This window comes from Dicentrarchus labrax, unplaced genomic scaffold (genome assembly GCF_905237075.1).
Source record: "Dicentrarchus labrax unplaced genomic scaffold, dlabrax2021, whole genome shotgun sequence".
In the NCBI taxonomy this organism is placed as follows: domain Eukaryota; kingdom Metazoa; phylum Chordata; class Actinopteri; family Moronidae; genus Dicentrarchus; species Dicentrarchus labrax.
In genome coordinates, this window is record NW_026136719.1 from 33,120,402 (window position 1) to 33,141,098 (window position 20,697).

The 20,697-nt window shown below is 40.1% G+C and overlaps 1 protein-coding gene across 2 annotated transcripts in view; it reads left to right on the forward strand.

The window, feature by feature from the left end:
* Window positions 1-486: 486 nt before the first annotated feature.
* Window positions 487-20,697, forward strand: part of il16 (interleukin 16) — a 51,071-nt gene continuing 30,860 nt past the window's right edge. For both annotated transcript variants that reach the window (XM_051379971.1, XM_051379972.1), the window contains exons 1-5: window positions 487-643; window positions 9,123-9,369; window positions 10,420-10,699; window positions 14,244-14,383; window positions 16,680-16,797. In XM_051379971.1, the coding sequence (XP_051235931.1) occupies window positions 631-643; window positions 9,123-9,369; window positions 10,420-10,699; window positions 14,244-14,383; window positions 16,680-16,797 (798 nt within the window). In that variant the 5' untranslated portion in view covers window positions 487-630. The remainder of the gene's footprint in view (window positions 644-9,122; window positions 9,370-10,419; window positions 10,700-14,243; window positions 14,384-16,679; window positions 16,798-20,697) is intronic.

A 20,697-nucleotide genomic window follows, 5' to 3' on the forward strand; every position in this document is an offset into this window, starting at 1 on the left:
CCCACCAAAATCAACCCAGAGCGCTGTATTCACTGCCCAGCTCAAACAGCACCGATCCAGACACACACACACACACACACACACACACACACACACACACACACACACACACACACACATACACACACACACTCAAATTAGGGTTGTGTTTTTATGTGTAAACTGGGGAGTGGGCCACAGAGAATCTATTCACCCTGTGCAGCATACAGTACACACACTGCAGGCACACACACTGACAGGACCTTGTAAAAGACTACAACCAGTGTGTGATGCAAAGTAGGTGTGAGGTCAGGCCCAGCTAAGTGCGGTGTGTTTTCCTCTCTGGAGCTGGCTCACAGGAAAGGGGCAGTGATTTTGGGGAGCCGTGCCTCACTGAGACACACTGTTGTGTTCTCCAGACAGAGGGGGAGGGAAGGGAGGAAGGACGCACGAGGAGGAGGAGGAGGAGAGGTAGAGGCACGTTACCCCAGATGAATCACAGCAAGGAAGAAATGCTCTGAGTGATACGTCTCTGAGTTTCTGACCTGATGTTCTGTCCAGACTTCTGGTTGTCTGTCTGGAGTGAATCCATCCTCTGGATCCCCCGTTTGCCCCTCTGCTAGAGGCTGTGGATGCTGGCTTAAAGACAACATGATCGACTACGGTGAGTTCCACTCCCGACAGGGATGTTTATCAGTGTCGAATTATCCAAACCATGTGTCTCTGACTGGTTTCCAATTTCTGCCTATAAAGATTATATAACAGAAAAGTAAGAGAAAAACAGTTTCTGAAGTCTGTCTGAGTGAGGATTGTGTAACTATCAAAATTAGTTGCAGAGCAGGGAAGTTAAATGATGCACTTGTTGGCCTGAGGGCTGGATGTGTGTAACAACCTTAGCGTGTGTTTGTGTTCATGGACCCACTTGCACACAGAGGTCTTTTATGAAAAGACTAATTATATAACATTGTGTACGTCTATTCCAAGGCGACCTTTAGAGCACAAATAGCCAGATGAGACCAGCTGTGGACGGGTTTCCTCTCTGTTCTCCCCCCAGCCACGCTTAAAACCTTGGGGCCAGGCTCGGATACGACCACATGGCCAGCTGTCATTCCAACAGAGGCCAAGCAGCCGAGCCTCCAGAGTGTGAGATCACTTATAGAACGAGAATTCAAGATCAATCATGTCCCCTTAAGGACTCAGGTCATAAATAATGTCTTTGATATGATAAAAGCGGTGCAGCGTGACTCTCTTCAGGTGGCTCTCTCGGCTGTCCTCTGTAGGTCCTGTTCCGTCTCACGGACTGGAAAAACCCCCAGTGAATGCTCCAAACAACACACACGTTGTTCAGCCGCGCTGTCGCCCCACCCTCTCCCTTCTCTCAATCAGGTTCTGTTAGGCTGCAGTCCCTGCCTTGCTAATGCTACAGGAGAGTATGGCTTCTGGGAGCACATTCACACACATACATGAAAATGCAAACACGTGTGTGCACACTGTTCACACTTTTCAGCCTTCATCCCAAACACACCTTTCAACGTGACTCACTCCCTCTCCCCGTCCAAGTTTTCATACTGAACAGGGTTGCTGCTGTGCCATTACAGTGTCAGAGGAAAGTTGGACTCTGTACTCCTGCTGACATCACAGGAGGCGGTCGACATCTTCAAGGCTCTGAAACAAGTGCTTTTTATGAAGCTATAAATATACACACTAACAACCCAACCTTTTTCCTTAAGGGAGCCCTTTTCTATTACTGAGAAAAGAGACTTATTGTATGGATATTTCATATTATATTTAATCCATCACAATACCAGTAGAGAGCAATTGATAAACTGTACAATGAACCCAAACAGTGAACACAGTAACTGCAGGAGGTTCGTGTTAAACCGAAGATTTGAACCAGCATTATTTGCTGTGAATATTAAGAGGAGATTTCCTGATATTTTTAGGAATTTTTATACAATTCTCTGTCTGTATTGTCTGTTTTAAAAAGTTCTAACAATCATACATACTCAATTAAATCAAGAAGGCCTTGTGATCCCCAGTGATGCTTTGACCCCCAGGTTGGGAACCAGTGTACTACCAACATATGGGCTTTAAAAGGCTTTGAAATTGAAACTGTCATTCTCACAAAAAAGCAGCTGTCCCAATTAGGGATATCCCCATACCATTTTATTTCCCTTCCCAATACTCATTCTGATACCTAAACTTTGCAAATTGACCGATACTGAGTACTGATCCAATATATGTGTGCAAAACTTTTTATAAAAATATACAGTATATTTTTATTTTTTAACAAGCGTGTATTACTAAGCCTATGATAAGATAAGATACTTACAGATAATATAAGATAAGATAGATGGGTTATGAATTTTCCGTCTTGGGGGAAAACATTATAAATGCCATTTTGGGGCTTATACATTACGTGGACTTGGATCAAGACCGAGTGAACATATCATGACGTCACCCATTAGTTTGTGGAGTATTGTTTTGAAGCCTCAAGTTTGGAGTTATGGCTGTCACCATGACAGTTTGTCGGAGCCAGTGGAGGTGACGTACTGCGAGTTGAGCTGCTCTCATTGGCTGCATTGTTTCAACTTGTCTGTAGCAGGAAACAGTGGCAGCTCTCCTGTCCACACACATTCTTATATTACACATTATTAACAGTACACTAAAATGTTTCTGCAAGGATTTGAGGAGAGAAATAGTCAACGCAGTAACAGAATCTGGATCCATATCTGATCAGCAATGCCTAGTTTGACAGTGTGATCTGAGTTTGGTGGTGCGTTGAGCTGGACGGACTCACTGATAATGACCTGTCAATCACAAGGTAGCCCCGCCCTAAAGCATACCCTGCTTTATGGTCTATTTTACTCTAAATGGGACCATCATTTACATGAACATCATGCTGTATGGAAGAAGACTGAAACTAGAGATTGGGACCATAAACTTATTAGGAAACCATTTACTGAGCTCATACATCAAGTGAGGAGTTGGCTCATTTCTACAAAAGACTGCATACTATTGGTCTTTTTTTGCAGCCAATGGAGCTGCCCCCTGCTGGCCTTTATATAGAAGAATTTCCGATACTGGTATTGGACCAACTCTAGTCCCAGTTGGATGTAAAAAAACATCAACTACTTCTCTAGCTCACTAATGAACATATTGTACCTTGCTTGATTCATCTGGGCACAAAGAGAAATGTAAAAACAGCTTCATTTCTTAGGGAGAGTTACTTGCTCAAACAGGTGCATCACAGTGACTTATACCAAAACCTGTGCTCACTTACTAGAGCTGCAATGATAACTTAATTATATGTCCCAATTCTCTGATTTCACCTTGTCAAATATGAATATTCCCTGTTTTTTAGTCCTATTTGACTGTCTGCTGTGCACTGTCTGAAGTTCTAAATGTAGGACGTAAACAGTAATCTTCTCAATCACTGATTCAAGATTGATTCGTGGTTTTAAAGGTACACTCCATCAAATACTTGTCTAAACTCAATATCTTTGGCTTGTGATCAAAACAAGACGACACCCCAGGGTTTAGGGAAACAGTGCTCAAAATGTTTCACCATTTTCTGGCATTTTATAGACCAAACAACTAATCGTTTAAGAGAGAAAATGATCGACAGATAATTCAAAAATATCAGTCTGGTGGCATTTTAGCCATGACCCTCCACGGCCTAGGGTAAGGGGAAATGGCGAGGCTGCTAAAAAAAGAAACATTAAAGGTCCGGTGTGTAACATTTAGGAGGATCTAAACGAAATGGAATATAATATTCATAGGTATGTTTTCATTAGTGTATAATCACCTGAAAATAAGAATTGTTGTATTTTTGTTACCTTAGAATGAGCTGTTTTTATCTACAGATGCTACGGGTCCTCTTCTACAGAGTCCGCCACGTTAGACTGATATGTTTCTACAGTAGCCCAGAAGGGACAAACCAAATACTGGCTCCACTGTAGTGAAGGGGAGGGTGAAGCGAGGATGTCTGCAACTACTTCTCTACACCCTGCACTGCTCGGTGCCACTAAATCGTACACACTGGTCCTTTCAGTTAAAAAAAACATGATTTTAAGCAGGGTTATGTTTTAGGGCTAGATTGCATTTTTAAAGATGTGACTGTGATTTTGAATGAGGTGTCCTCACTTCAGAAACAGAAAACAGAAGTTCCAGCAGTCTAATGTGGACAACGACTGAACAATATACACGGTTATTGGTATATATTATTGACATCCTGGAGCTGCTTAGTTCATTGATGTGATATGTTTACCAGTAATAGATGAATCCCATAAATTCTCTGAAATATAGAGGTGTAAAAATATTATGTAAGTAAATGGTAACACTCAAGTAAAGAGGAACAACATATTATCATAATATTTAGTCATTTAACTTGAAAATAAAACTTCCCATGCACTGCCAAAAACAGGCAGGTGCTGGCAGGGTGCAGTGGTTCATTTTGATATTTTAACAGTATCTCAAAAACCTACTTAAGTACAATGTCTCAGTAAATGTGCCTCCCAAACTACATTGTATTTTGAGTAGTGTGCAAGTTCTTATAGAACATAAAATAAGTGCTAAATATGTGTTACTGAGTTCCAAAGTTATGAAGCTATCTGTGCTGCAGATCTGACCTGGCTTTATCTAAATGTACATTTTACAATGTGATGTTTCAATAACTGGTTTAGAGACAGTAGCTGAGATTGATTTCTGTTCTACTGCTATACAGTAAGTGTTCCCACCGTACTGGCACACTTCCAGCTGCAGAGTGTAGAAGCCTATGAAAAGAGAAGAGAGACGGGGATATGGAGTCTGTGGGGCTCATAGGCCTCCAGCATAGAGATCCATGTCTCTGCTTCCTGTCTATCTGGCCAACACAACAAGCAGACTAATGCTCCATAATTGCTAACACACTTCCAGGATCAGAGCCACTGATTCACCAGAAAAAGAAAGCCTTTCTTCCTTCTTCCAGCCCTTCTCATCCACTGAAACCTCTGTATTATGACTGATTTATTTATTTCTTTGGCTATTCAGATATTCGTCTGTTTAAATATTAAAATAGGTAAACACAGGTATCTATGGGGATCTGTTTACGTAGGTGGTTACGGTAGTTTTAAATGTTTTATTTAATAAATTCTCTATTTTATTTAATAAAGTCCTTAATTTGCTTTTTAATAACTATCTGTTATGTGTTAAAATAAAAATAATGATTTTAGATTTAATTTAATTTTCTTACTTTAGTTTTATTGGCTGAGACGCCAACTCATTGTCTTGTGGTCAGCACATTATATATTATATACTGTTTGAGGAGGTCTTTTATATTCCACCTGCATGCTGCAATCTTCATAGTACAGAGAGGCATTTGTGAACACACAGGCTGCCACATCACTACAACAGAGTAGCAAAAGCCAGCTGCACTGACTATTCAGGTCTTTAAGCTACATGCATACTGCAGATATGTTGTTTTTGATATAGTGTCTCGAGAGTAAGATGAGAAGACTAATACGACTCTCGTCTATGTGTTAATGCTCCCCTCCAGACACGTATTAAGACATACACCAATCAGGGCGGCTGTGGCTCAGAGGCAGAGTGGGTCGTTCCTTAATTGGAAGGTTGTGGGTTCGATCCCCAGCTCCTGGTGCCACATGTCGAAGTATCCTTGAGCAAGATACTGAACCCCGAATTGCTCCCGATGCCGTGCGTCGGTGTGTGAATGTGTATGAATGTTAGTTTCTGTTCGATGGACTTTGCCATCACTGAGTGCACGTAGTGTAAAAGCGCTTTGAGTGGTCGGAAGACTAGAAAGGCGCTATACAAGTACAGGTCCATTTACCAATCAGCCATAACATAAAGACCACCTGGGCACCCTGGTGGCCACTTTTGATAGATACTGACCTCTACAGACCAGGAACACCCCACAAGAGTTGCAGGTTTGGAGATGCTCTGACCCAGTCGTTGAGCCATCACAATGTGGCCCATGTCAAAGTCGCTCAAATCCTCACGCTGCCCATTTTTCCTGCTTCTAACATCAACTTTGAGGACAAAATGTTCTCTTACTGCCTGATATATCCCACCCACTGACAGGAGCCATGATAACCAGATAATCAGTGGTATTCACTTCACCAGTCAGTGCTCACAATGTTATGGCTGATCGGTGTAAATACAAACAGTCTGCGGACTAATATGTCTCTGAGATTTTCCTACTAAAAAGTATTATATCCCCATTAAAATTCTTAAAAAGTCATCTCCCCCTTTTTTTTTAAAAAAACTTCCAGAATCTCTGAATATGCAAATGTTGTTCATGTCTAAAGTTTTCCTGCTGGACACAAGATGTCTCCTACTTCACTGTAAAGTCCATTCTCAGTGGATGTGCACTGGTGGCTTCAAGTTTCTACATCACACTGTACAGGTTGATACTGGACCAGGACTGACTTACTAACTACTGTGATGTCACAAATCATAGACATAGGTACTTTGGCCTAGCATCAAGCCCCTGCTCAGTTTATGCAAATTATTAAGGTAAAAATACCCTCTGCTCCACACTGTCATACTGAACTACATTTCAGAAGTGGGTGTTTTGCGATAGGGCCATATTCTTTCACAATAAAAACTTGTATTATTTAATAAAAAGACTCTTTACTGATTTACTTAAATCAACAGTTAGTTAGTTAGTTAGTTAGTTAGTTAGTTAGTTAGTTGCCTAGAGCCACAGATCCTTTCCTTTACTCTCTTTTATTGATTAGGAAAGTAAAACATTGTAAACTGGCTTTTTAAAAATAGTTTGATGTGCAAAATGCAACGCAGCAGCTTTTAGGCATAGTACCACTAAGCACTTTTACAGCACTTGTTTCACCCAAAAGGGGGCGTGGTTGTTTTGAAGACAAGAGAGTGAGGTATAGCTGCTCTCATCCAAGCTGGTAGGCCCCGCCCCTTAAATTAAGATGTTCAATGAGCACAGAGAAACTTTCCTCTTTCAGCAGATGAATGTGAAAACATCTTTCTAGTGTCAAACTCTGCACAGACAGCATTCAAACAGCACACTGTAGGGACAGGAAGAAAAAAACACATTTCTGACTGGAGGGGGCTTTAAACATAAAGCTGGAGCCAAGCAACAGTTAGCTTAGCTTAGCATAAAAACTGAAAACATGGGAAACAGCTAGACCAGCTCTATCCAACGGTAATACAATCTGCTAACCATCGCCTCTGAAGCTCACTAATGATCAAGTTACATCTCGTTTGCTTTATCTGTATAAAAAACATAATATATGAAATGTATAGTTATGTGCCGCATAACGTTTTTGCCTGAACTAACCTGACACATAACTCCTGAAAACAGTCTCACAGTAGTCCAAGTCCAAAATTCAAGTCCATGACTGCAGGTCATCAGCCAGGCTGAGACAAAACAATACGACAAAAAGACTAGCATGTCTGGATTTGTTTTCCTTCTCTTGCCTAGCACAACTGTAAATAAGGTTAAGCAGAAGAAAAATGATGTTAGTTGTGTCTAGTTATCCTCCACTCACCAGTGTACTTAGTGTGTATGTTCATTTGGTTCAGTTGTCTGTTCTTCCTGCTTGCTATGTTCTTGTGTTGCCTTTTTGCTTTTGAGCTCCTGTCACCCAAACACCCTGGACATGTCTACATGCCTGTCTATCTGCCTACCTGTACCTTATTTTTAATTGCACATAGTTTACATTAACCTCTAAACACTTAATTTACCTGCACATGTTTCATTTCTATTTTTCTAGTTTATTTTCTCCCTCGGCACATATTTAATTCCTCTGAAAAAGTTGAATCTATCAATTCAATTCAATTTTATTTGTATAGCGCCAATTCATAACAGAAGTTATCTCAGGACACTTTTCAAATAGAGCAGGTTTAGACCGAACTCCTTATATCCAATTTAATGTATGGCTACTGTGCTATAGGTTCCTTTTTCATTTTAATGTATGTTTAATGTATGTCTAATTTATGTTTGTATGCTGCTACTGGATGTTTGAATTTCCCTCGGGATAAATAAAGTATCTATCTATCTATCTATCTATCTATCTATCTATCTATCTATCTATCTATCTATCTATCTATCTATCTATCTATCTATCTATCTATCTATCTATCTATCTATCATGCTGTATGGAAGAAGACTGAAACTAGAGATTGAGACCATAAACTCAATAGGAAACTATTAACTGAGATAATAAAGTCAGAAGTAGGCTCATTTCTAAATAAGACTCAAATCTATCGGACCTCTTATTTTGCATCCCATGGAGCTCACCCCTGCTGGCCATTAGAAATAATGAATACTGGAAGCTCTCTCCACTAATTATATACTGTCAATTTTTAAACTTAATCACTAAAATCTAAAGCTGCAGCAGTCACAGAGGACGAGCTTATTAATATTCAGTCAATGTAAAAAGATTTAAGCAGTGGGAAAGTCTGGTGCAATCGAAGCATCAACATCACATACAGCTGGAAAACTGCTCAGACCTTCTGAGCCAGTCGGGCTCCAACTGTGAGGGGATTGGGAGGGACTGATAGTGAGATAATGATGTCAGACCAAAGGCCTTATGGGTTTCAGTTAAAGAGCATCTGCACATTGTTTACTAAGTGTTCATGGTAAATGTGAGAGGCCATCTACGCTAGTATGTATAATGCATTTGAGGGTCATCCTGCAGTGCTCTCTGGAGTGTGAAGCGTTGAAGTGTGCAGACCATCATTCACTCCAGCCCATTAATGGGACCAGTACAACATAGCTAACACCATTATCTCTTCTCACAACATGTCAATTGTGTTTACATTAGAACAGGAATTGAGCTAAGAGTGATGAGTTGCTGATTTGTCCAATGAGCCAAGTATTCTAGTCATTTCAGACTTTGCCTGTCAGTGTGTGTGTGTGTGTGTGTGTGTGTGTGTGTGTGTGTGTGTGTGTGTGTCTGTGAGAGTATCCATATGTTTCTCACCAGCAGTCTGATTACACCGCAGTCATGAGGACTGAGCAAAACTTTGCCTTTTTTTTTTTCAAAGCTGGGAAAGAAAAGCGCTTTTATCTCCGTTGGCCTACACAATTGCCTCAGCAGTTTCTCAGAACACTCACACACACGGATGCAGTCAGACTGTCCTAACTGAATTTTCTAATTGCCCTCCAGAGCGTCCCTCTCCATTAGGCTTTGGGCCGGCTGGGAGGAGTGTGTTGGTTCCTGGGCTCCCAGTGCACACACATACACACACGCTGACAACCATGCCTGAGAGATACTCCCACCAGAGAAGGAAAGCCAGCACAGCGGCTGCTAGGAGGATGGAGAGGAGACGCCGGGACCAAGGGAAAAGCTACAGCAACAACAACCCGACCAGCAGCCACAACCACCGCTCCAAGAAGCTGGCCATGCTCTCCAGGTACCAGCTCCACTTAAAAGCTTACAACTATGGCTGTACAGGAAGTTCACGACAAGTATGTTTACTCGACTTGTCATTGGCAGAAATAGCGTATAACCTTATCTGCAGGCTAGAATTTCATAGTCTAGAATATGCTGCATATTGATTGAAGTATTATGATGACTGGACATAGTAGTTTGAGTACTTTTTAAATTTCATTTTCAGTTCTGATATACAGCATGTACTTGCACATTGCTTTTATGGATGCATTACTCCAGAATTATACAGTCTTGCAGGGTTGCTATTTATGTAGTTTAAAGGTCCAGTGTGTAACATCTAGGAGAAAATGCAATATAATATTCAAAGGTATGTTTTCATTGTTGTATAATTAGGCCTGCGACAATAACTACCTTATCATTATATAATATGTAATTATCGCCTGTCACAATATCGACTTCTTGTTTAAGAATGCCAACAACAACGCCAGAATAAACAGCAGGGTTGTCCCTTCCACTACTAAATTGCCTGTTAACAAATGAATGGCTATAACCAACCGTTGTGCCAAATAAGTGATTTTTTGGTTAACAGAGTCAATTTTACTTGTTGTTTTAGTTGTGTGGTTTCATTTATGTTTTATTTAACAATTTAATATTTTTTCCTAATTCCAATGTCTGAATATCTTAAAATTAAAAAATTAAAAGTTCATTGCTCTTTGAAAGGGTGTACTTGAATTATTATGCTTTATTATACATTATATCAGTGGCACAGTGGCATAAAATAGTCTTAAAAGGTACCTCCTGGTAAAGCTAGGTATGTACCCCTAAACACCTACCTCAAGACCCACCATACTCTGGCTCTGATTGGCTAGTGTTCAGTGTTTTCAATGGTTTTATTTGTTAGGGTTAGGGCACGAAAATGTCAGTCAGATCCAAACACATAGCTAGCTTAGCACTGAGAAAATAAAGCTGAAAATGGATAAAAACAACAAAAGAATTAAGATTAGGGGTTATGCTGATTTTTTTTTGTCCAATTCAGGTACAGCTCTCTGACTTTCACTGACTCTCAATCCAGGTCCTTAATCCTCTGTCACTCTAAGACTAATGATGACTATCCAGAAGAGAGGCATGCTGGGGAAGTGTCAGACGGCTGCAGGACATGGGGTCCAGGCTGGAAGACTGATGTGGCTGCTGCGGATGAGACACGGTACAGAGATACAGACAACAGACACTGGAGAACAAGCCAGCAGTCAGCCCTGGAGAAAAGAGGAGGCACTGAGGCAGATAACCAGGTGCATCACACTGCCACACTCAGGGAGAGTAAAAGGAGCATAAGGAGGTCCTTCAGCATCAAGGTACGACTGCCAGAGTTTGCACCAGTGAGCATTTGCATATAAACATACTCATACTTAATATACTACAAACATGTTTGTTCCCTCAGTTGATGCCACATTCTAGTAGCATGGCTGTAGGGTTGGCGGTCCACCACTGTGGTCCAGACTGAAACAGACTCAAATCTATGGAATGTGTTAACATTCATGGTCACGAGCCTAGTTTTGTGAGCCTGTGTGTTGCCCTGGACTGACCTGCAAACTGGATGAAATTGGATAGAGCTACAACCAATCAGAGCAGTGTTTCAAATGTGTGACTTTTCAAATCTGGACCAGTGACACTCCTCTGTTAATCATCTTATAAAACCTACCCCATATTAAATATTCCAGTTGTGATTGGATCGACCACATCTACGATTGGTGGAATTCAGTTTGAATGGAAGGATGGCCAGAAAATGAAAACATTGTGACCTCGGCAGATTCATCTGCTTCCCAGAATACAAAAATCCCATAGTCTCGCTTTGAATGTAAATAACAGTCCATGCCATAATTTTCCTGGTGAGGACTGATTCATAATAATTCACAATTCTTAGCCACTGTACTGTTAAATGTGTCTTTCCATGCATTACACAGTAGAATATTTTACTGTGAGCTGGAAGTGTTCCAATAGATTATTTTTAAACATAGTGATAAATATTTAATTATCTTTGAAGAAAAAGTCACAAACAGGTTTATTAATTAATTACTAGGACAGCTGTGGCTAACCCTAAACCTTACCCTTACCCCTAATCGGAAGGTTGTTGGTTCGATCCCTGGCTCCTCTCGCTGCATGTCGAAGTATCCTTGAGCAAGATACTGAACCCCAAATAGCTCCCAATGCTGTGCAAAGGTGTGTGAATGTGTATGAATGAGTTAGTTTCTGTTTGATGGACTTTACCATCACTGACTGAATGTGTGTGAAAGGGTGAATGTGGCACATAGTGTAAAAGCGCTTTGAGTGGTCGGAAGACTAGAAAGGCACTATACATTTACTTCATAGTCACGAGGCATTCACTTTCAGTGTGTGTCAGTTGACTGACTCTGAGGCTGATATGAGGATGAATTGTTGACAGCCATGTGTGCTGAAACGTGCTCAACACACATAGCTCCTGCAGCAGTACAGGGTGATTACTTCCTGTCAAATGACCAACTGAAGCATCCACTACGGTCAGATTTATAACTTAACCATCAATAAACTGTTTTTGTTCTTGACAAAATAATATATAGAAATTAGTGTATATTATTGGTATATACTAAGCCTCACCATAACGTACTACCACTGTGCTCTATAGACTCTGGGGAATGCTGTCTAAATGTAATGATAATCACATGCCCTGTGTGGGTGGGTTAGTAGACAGAGCTGTGGCTGGCCTGAATGTCAAACATTCAGACAAAGACAGGGTTTGTTGTGCTGTTTCTGTTTCTACAGCTCGGCCTCATTCCATTAGTCAAATACGGTTAGACTGCTCACTCATCACTCACCTTCCATAAAGAGTGATAGATACTATACAGTGACCACTGACTGTGGTTGTGCTCACAGGTTAGACTCTCACTGCATCATGGTTTTCTGGTCAATTGTAAACAGGGAGCTCTGGACAAATGAGCATCTCTAGTTATGTTTCCAGTAAATTGTAAGTTTTCAACAAATTTGAAACACTTTTTTACAGAACCATCAAAAAGGAACGCAACGAAATAAGACAGAACTTAAGTTTAACTTTCAGTTTCCAACAGCGCTGTTAAGTCTGCGCACTGAGATGAAAACACACCTGTGTGGACACTGTGTGTCAGCAGAGAAAGAGAGGGAGGGTTCAGCTTGCAGTTCACACACACAAGGTTGGTTTTAGTAGCCCTGTTGATGCTGGAAATGCCTGGCATGGTCATAATTTAAGTTAATGTAGCCTAATATTATATGATGATTGCTCTGTAATAATGTGAGCATATTTTATTGGTACTCTCTGTTATGAGTTAAGTTAGCATGGTTCTAGGGGTAGATCTAGACAAATAAATGAACAAATTAAGAGATTTGAACTAAAAAAACATTGTGCCATGTCAGTAAAGCAATGAATAGAAATATCTAAAGGTGACAATACAAATCAATACACTCTTTACTTTCTAAATCTTCAGACATTTTTCCAAATACATGTCTATTTTCATTGAACTTAACCCTGTCAGTGAGTCTAAAATGTGATCATTAAATTAATTTCTCTTTTTATTTTATTAAAACTAATCTATTCATCATAATGTGTTAAATATGACACCAAACTGGGGTGGCCAGGCATTTTTAGGGGTGGCACCTGCCACACTTGGAAGGGGAGGCTGAAGCCAAGTGACAAACTCCGTGGCTGTGAATGAAGCCTACAGTAGTAACAAAAACTGCAGTTCCTCTTACGTCCTCTTGAGGCTGGCTCCAGCAGCGAGTCAGTCTCCAAAGGGCTATATTAAAATTCCCAACTTCACAGCAGAAATAAATTGAAGAGCCTTGCTCTTACTTGAAAACACAGTCTAGTCTGAGTGTACAGCCACATTAGCAACTCTATGACAACAGTTCTCACAATGACATAGTTGACATGTTGATTTTTATCAGGTCATTTTTTTTACCATAGTCACCATCTTAGCTTAGCATGTTAGCGTGCTAACATTTGCTAATTAGCATAAAACACAACTGAGGCTGATGTGAAATTTGACCTGATGTTTTTAAAGTTCATCTTGAGGGAAAAGTGAATGTTTGAACTAAACAGTTGTTGAGATATTTCAGTCTGGACCAAAGTGATGGACTGATCAACACTGCTGTCCCTACAGCCACGCTGCCTGATACTTTATATGCTTTGTTGGCTAAAAAGTATCCAATAACACATAACAAGAAATGTGCTGAGTCAGAAGTTACTGAGAAAAGCTACTCTACTACTACAATCCTAACCATCAGCAACAGAGACTGCATGCTAATCATAGTGTAGACCAGCTGTTCATGGACTCAAGCCTGGGCTGCTAAACAACCCTGATCGAAGCTGATCTCAACAGTAATTTAATGGAGCCGTGTTTTTCCTCTGGGGCTAATTCATGCGTTCCTGTTGAACATCAATCACTCTTAATCACCTACCAGACAGAAACAATATCACAGCGTATCCTAAATCCTTTAGTCAAACAGAGGTTTGTGAATGAAGTCTTTGTGAGTAAAGCAATGTTGTCACTATGAGAGAAATTTCAAGAACACATTAAAAATATTATTCATGGTCATCAATTATTGGATTTCTTTACCTCAGTAAAGAGCCATTTTGTCTGTATTATATAATTTAATCTTGTGTTTAATCAACTGGTAACATAAGAGCAATTCCAACATACATGACTTTGCCTCATAACACCATGGCCTAGTTCCTGCCCCTATAAAACCTTACTGCTGTTTTCTTTCACCTCAGCTGTCACCGCGCTCAGCCAGATGGTTGATATCCTCATAAAGCTTGCTTTCTACCACCCAGTATAAAGGTCCCCTTATACTTGTTCACTGTGTGTATGTATGTGTGTGTCGTTATAGGAGAGTAGTATCTGGAGGATGTGTGTGGCCACAGGGACCACTGAGGAGGTGTGCGGACCACAAATGGCTGATAACAGCGTCCAGACAGAGGACAAAGACACTAATGGGGAGCCAGGAAGGAATAGAAGGAACCTACACAGGTAATAAAAGAGCACCACAGCTCTTAAGTGCCTGAAAAATGGTGAAAGCTACTACACTCTTCTTATCAGGCTCAATGGCAGCAAAAGAAAATCATCAAACATTACTAGGAGAGAAAACCTTGATTAATTCTATAATGCTGGTATAGACCCCCCTCCCCCTGGTGTTAGCACTTAATCTGTAGGATATCTGTAGTTACGTCAGGACATTATGCAAGTTACCTGTACTTAAGTTACTTCAGGGGTGCAGAATACTGGATCTGAAGTCTGTATTTTAATGTAAACTAAATAACATTCAAATAAGTTTATAGTGTGATGAACTACACCTACAACTATCATCAACTATCACCACACAACATGTGGAAACATCCTAAAGTACATAAAACACAAGTTGCAGAGACAAAAACACTTTAGCTGGTGGCCAACATGAGGCACGCCAATGGCAGAATGTACCTTGGAAGGTCACTTCAGCCTTACTTCCTTTATTAATTCACATGGCCCTCTGTACTTATAGTATATTATAGTATAGTACAGTACAGTACAGTACAGTATAGTATAGTATAGTATAGTAGAGTCGAAGAAAGTATAGTATAATATACAGTAGTATATTCTTATTTATATTAGTGTTTTATAATATAATAGAGTAGTATAGCATAGTATAGTAAAGTATAGCATAGCACATCATATAGGAGAGTATATTAGGCTATAGCATAATACACTGATCAGTGGTCAGAATGTTCTGCAGCCCCATACCAACAAACTGTGATGCACTGTGTGTTCTGACCCCTTTCTATCAGAACCAGCATTAACTGTTTTAGCAGTTTGAGCTACAGTAGCTCGTCTGTTGGATCAGACCACATGGGCCAGCCTTCGCTCCCCATGTGCATCCGTGAGCCTTCCTTGGACCACTTTTGATAGGTACTGACCTCTGCAGGCCAGGAACACCCCACAAGAGCTGCAGGTTTGGAGATGCTCTGACCCAGTCGTCTAGCCATCGCAATTTGGCCCTTGTCAAAGTCGGGGCAAAAAAATGGGCAGCGTGAGGCTGCCCATTTTCCTGCTTCTAACACATCAACTTTGAGGACAAAATGTTCACTTGCTGCCTGATATATCCCACCCTCTGACAGGAGCCATGATAACCAGATAATGAGTGTTATTCACTTCACCTGTCACATGCGTCAGAGTGTGATGTGGTCATGTTACATGCCAGCACATCATGAGTAGACAACAGTAGAGTAAATTTCACTTAGATGACAACTGGCATACAAGTAGGTGGCATTATGACTATGACTGACTATGGGCATGTAGATGTGTTCAGGCCAGGGCTCTTATTAAACGTGAAGTTGGATGACTCAAATTAGGGTTAGGGGTTCCTGTTTCATGGCAAAATGTAAATTTTTGACGCCACATCAAAGACACATGGTTTGATGAAACCACAAGATTTTGAAAACTTTTCATCGTGACCGTCTTTAGAGTGTACTGACCAAATTTGAGGCAGATACCATCACTTTCTTAGGAGGAGTTTTTTCAAATACAGTATGTGGAAGTGGCAAAAACTAATTCAAAATGTTCGACTCCCTGATTGGGTTTAGCATATACTATAAGTCAGGACGTGATACATGTGCCTACAAATTTTCATACATCGGTAAAATGTGCCTCTGGGGCTGCTCTTTAGGGTGCACTGTTGAGACATTTTGCCACACCTATATATGAGACCCCTATGAAATGTATATTTCGCCACCACTGACATGCATTTATAAAAATGTGATTCTTTTCTGAGAAAAATAAAAATTATTCCTTCACAGACAATAGGGTCCTCGCAGTGGTCGCTGCTCTGGCCCTAATAATCCAAAGCCTCTGGATGCATTATTTTTTGATAAATATAAAGAGAACCAAACGTTGCACATCAAATATTCCACAACAAAAAGACAACAAGTCTTACTATTGTTAGTGTCAGTCAACTGTGATCTTACTTCAATAACTGAGTAGAGTCTTTTGGATTTAGAGAATATTGAAAAGTGATAGCAACACCCACAAGTAAAAACATTGCTCAATAGCGACACTAATGGTTAAAAAGTCCACAGGACACCTTTAATCCGTTAACTCAGTCAAAAAGCCTTTAATAATATCCGTTCTAGTGTTCTACCATATTAAGTGTAAAACACATAAATTTGACTTGAGTTTTGGTATGAAGAGGGACTTCTGAATCCCTCTGAGAATAATTCTGTGAATGGTGGTTGGTTTTGTGCTTGATGATTTTTGGACATTACTGGTTTTCGGCTGTGTGTTTTTTCTCCAGAGGCTGCAGCTTCCTGAGCCCAGACAAGCTGGCACCCTTTAACGGACAGTTTCTAAACGGCAGCACTTGGATGGCGGGGGAGGGAATGAGGAGCAGTCACATTAAAGCCTACAGTGAGGTAATGGCAGCTGACACATGTAATGGACTCTATAGTGTGACATTTGTTCCACTTTTCCTAAAGCTTAAAGAATTAGTCCAATAAAGCTTACATACTTGTATGCATCTCTGTATTTCTATATGTTGGTTATTGATACATTATGTAAGATAATCACATAGATGTTTTACATATTGTTAATGTATTTTGAACTTCACTACATCATAGTGCAGCCTCTTTAACCTCATAACCTCCCCTTCCTCTCTAAAGGAGAAGAAAGTAGTCACCAAGCAGTTGAAAGTGACTTTCTACATAGCAACAGCTTATTTGATAGCACAGAGACAGCTCTGGTTAAAGTTAATAACAACCTTTTAATTGCTTCTGACAATGGACCTGTTTCTTACTTGTATTATTAGATCTTAGTGCCACATTTGACACCCATAATATTCTATTATATATATATTATTCTATTACATAGACTTGAGCATCAAATTGGCATTAAAGAAACCGCACTAAGCTGGTTTTAGTCATATTTATCAGATCATTCTCAGTTTGTACACGTTAACGATGAATCCTCCAATACTAAAGTTAGTCATGGAGTTCCACAGGGTTCTGTGCTTGGACCAATTCTATTCACTTTATATATGCTTCTCTTAGGCAACATTATTAGGAATCACTAATTAACTAACTTTCACTGTTATGAAGATGATACCCAATTATATCTGTCGATCAAGCCCGATGAAATTAATCAGTTATCTAAGTTACAAACATGTCTTAAGGACATAAAAACCTAGATGAGCTGCAATTTTCTGATGCTAAACTCAGAAAAAAAAATTTATTCTTTGTACTTGGCCTCCAGCACCACTGTCAGGAATCTTGGAGTTATCTTCGATCAGGATATGTCCTTTAATTCCCAAATAAAGCAAGCCTCCAGGACTGTCTTTTTTCATTTATGTAACATTACAAAAATTAGACACACCCTGTCACAGATGGATGCATAAACACTAATCCATGCATTTGTTACTTCTAGGCTGGATTACTGCAATTCCTTATTATCAGGTTGCCCAAATAAGTCCATTGTGACGCTCCAATTAATTCAGAACGCTGCAGCACGAGTACTGACAGGAACTAGAAAAAGAGATCACATCTCTCCTGTACTAGCTCCTCTGCACTTGCTCCCTGTAAAATGTAGAATAGAATTTAAAATCCTCCTCCTCACCTATAAAGCTCTTCATGGTCAGACCCCTTCATATCTTAAAGAGCTCATAGTACCCTATTACCCCTCTAGAACACTACATTCTCTGAATGCTGGGCTACTTGTGGTTCCTATAGTCTCTAAAAGTAGAACAGGAGCCAGAGCCTTCAGTTACCAAGCTCCTCTCCTGTGGAACCAGCTTCCAGTTGTGGTTCTGGAGGCAGACACCCTCTCCACATTTAAGAGTAGGCTTAAGACATTCCTCTTTGATAAAGCTTATAGTTAGGGCTGGATCAGGTGAGTCCTGAACCATCCCTTAGTTATGCTGCTATAGGCCTAGACTATCGGGGGATTTCCCATGATGCACTGAGCTCCTCTCATCCTCTCCCTCTCTTTCTGCACACAATCATGTCCCATTAATGCATGTTATTCTGCTGTCTGGCCTTGAGGCCCGCCTCTTTGTGGAGTTCTCTCTACTGATTGGATAAAGTGGGAACAGGATACCAGAAAATGTATTCTCTGTTTACTGCAGAAAGGAGGAACTGGGAGACCCATGTTACTGACTGAACACTGTATCAGTGTCACTTATTTTATTTATTTATTTATTTTTTCAAAAATATCACTTACAGCACTTACATATAGTTATATAGATAAACAAACCTGATACATTCCCTACATAGCTAAACAAACCATCCAGGGTTTGTGGATGGGATAAAAATGACAATACATTTGCAGTCCCCTCTCTGCACTAACACTGTCTGTGTGGGCATGGCATTTTTCTCATGCTGCAATCACATTCCCAGTCTTCCCACACACACTTAAACACAAGGCTCTTTGGAATCCAGTCAGAAATGGCAACACACATGAAGGAATGTAAAGAATTTGAATTTGGTCAACAAAAGAGAGTAATGTGAGAAGAAAATTTGATGATTATATAATATATTGTAGGCCTCACGGTGCTCAAGGAATTTCCAGTACAACCTGGAGTCTAGAAAAAGTCGAGACAGAGACAGACTGGGGATTTGATACATTCTGAGATCATTAACAAAGCAGGAACAAAGCACAATTTGGGAATCTCTTCAGCTAATAATGGAAATTCAAGGAAATGTGATGTAATTTTGCGTCAGATATAGGTAAAATCTTACAAATTTGAAATGTTATTGTAAAAAAACAAATGTAGTTAGGTAATAGCTTTAATCATGAGTCTTATTAACCATGCTGTATGTATGGATGTGTCATTCAGAGCAGAGGTGTCAATACTGAACCCAGCAGGGTGTGTTTTCATTGCTCCACAGCAGCCACAGAGGCCGTATATGAGGGTTTTTTTCAGGTTTTAGTATTTTTGTTGCTGTGGTCGCTTTCTTGCTCTGCAGTGCGACACCCTGTCATCCTGCCAAGTCTATTTGAGTCACTTTTAAGAGGCTGTGGAAACCTGAACAGCAGAATGAAGTAGAGATGGAGAAAAAGAGCAGTAGGAAAGAATGTCTAACATGTGACGTCTGGGCTCAGCTGATTCTGTTTTCAACACAGTCTCTGTTTGATTTTTTTTTCATGGTGGCTGCCTTCAGCAATGAAATGCCTCCATTCCCATGGTTCCCAAGACTAGTTCATAATAATACATATATAGAGTTATAGACCATGCTGCCAGGGATACATGGAGTTTTAAATTGTGAGAATTTACTTAATATGTCAGTTACGGAAAATAAATCTGCGTCAAAACCCTGTTTATATCTAACCCTGTGTTTACTATTTATGAATTTAACTCTTAATTTGTTTCCTATTTCAAGGTTAGGGTGTATTGACGATAACGTTATATTTTAAAAAACGACATATTGATATCATGATAATAACACACACGATAATATTGTTTAAATAATCTGTTGCCTCTTTGTGGTTCACACTCAGTGTAATTGTTCTTTTTGTATGCTTTTGTACAGTTATAGAGACTCTATCTCCACCTACACAATTTGGATGTTTTTCATTATTTTGGTCAGTTGTGTAGTGAAAATCTGATATTGTGACAGCCCTATTTCAGGAGTTTCATCGTGTCTTGTTAAACAGTTAAATAATAATTTCAATCCGATCCATAATACTAGAATATGACAAACTATACTACTGGACATTAGACTGTACTCTACTACTCCTCTCTCCTTTACTATACTTCTTATACTATATATACTATACTATATTCTACTCTACTCTACTATATTATGCCATAGCCTACTACACTACACTGCGCTATGCTATGCTATGCTATACTCTACTATACTCTACTATACTATACTATACAATGCTATGCTATACTCTGCTATACTATACAATGCTATGCTATACTCTACTCTGCTATACTATGCTATGTTCTACAATATACACCGATCAGCCATAACATTGTGAGCACTGACAGGTGAAGTGAATATCACTCATTATCTGGTTATCATGGCTCCTGTCAGTGGGTGGGATATATCAGGCAGCAAGTGAACATTTTGTCCTCAAAGTTGATGTTAGAAGCAGGAAAAATGGGCAGCGTGAGGATTTGAGCGACTTTGACAAGGGCCACATTGTGATGGCTAGACGACTGGGTCAGAGCATCTCCAAACCTGCAGCTCTCGTGGGGTGTTCCTGGTCTGCAGAGGTCAGTACCTATCAAAAGTGGTTCAAGGAAGGCTCACTGATGCACGTGGGGAGTGAAGGCTACAGACGAGCTACAGTAGCTCAAACTGCAGAAACAG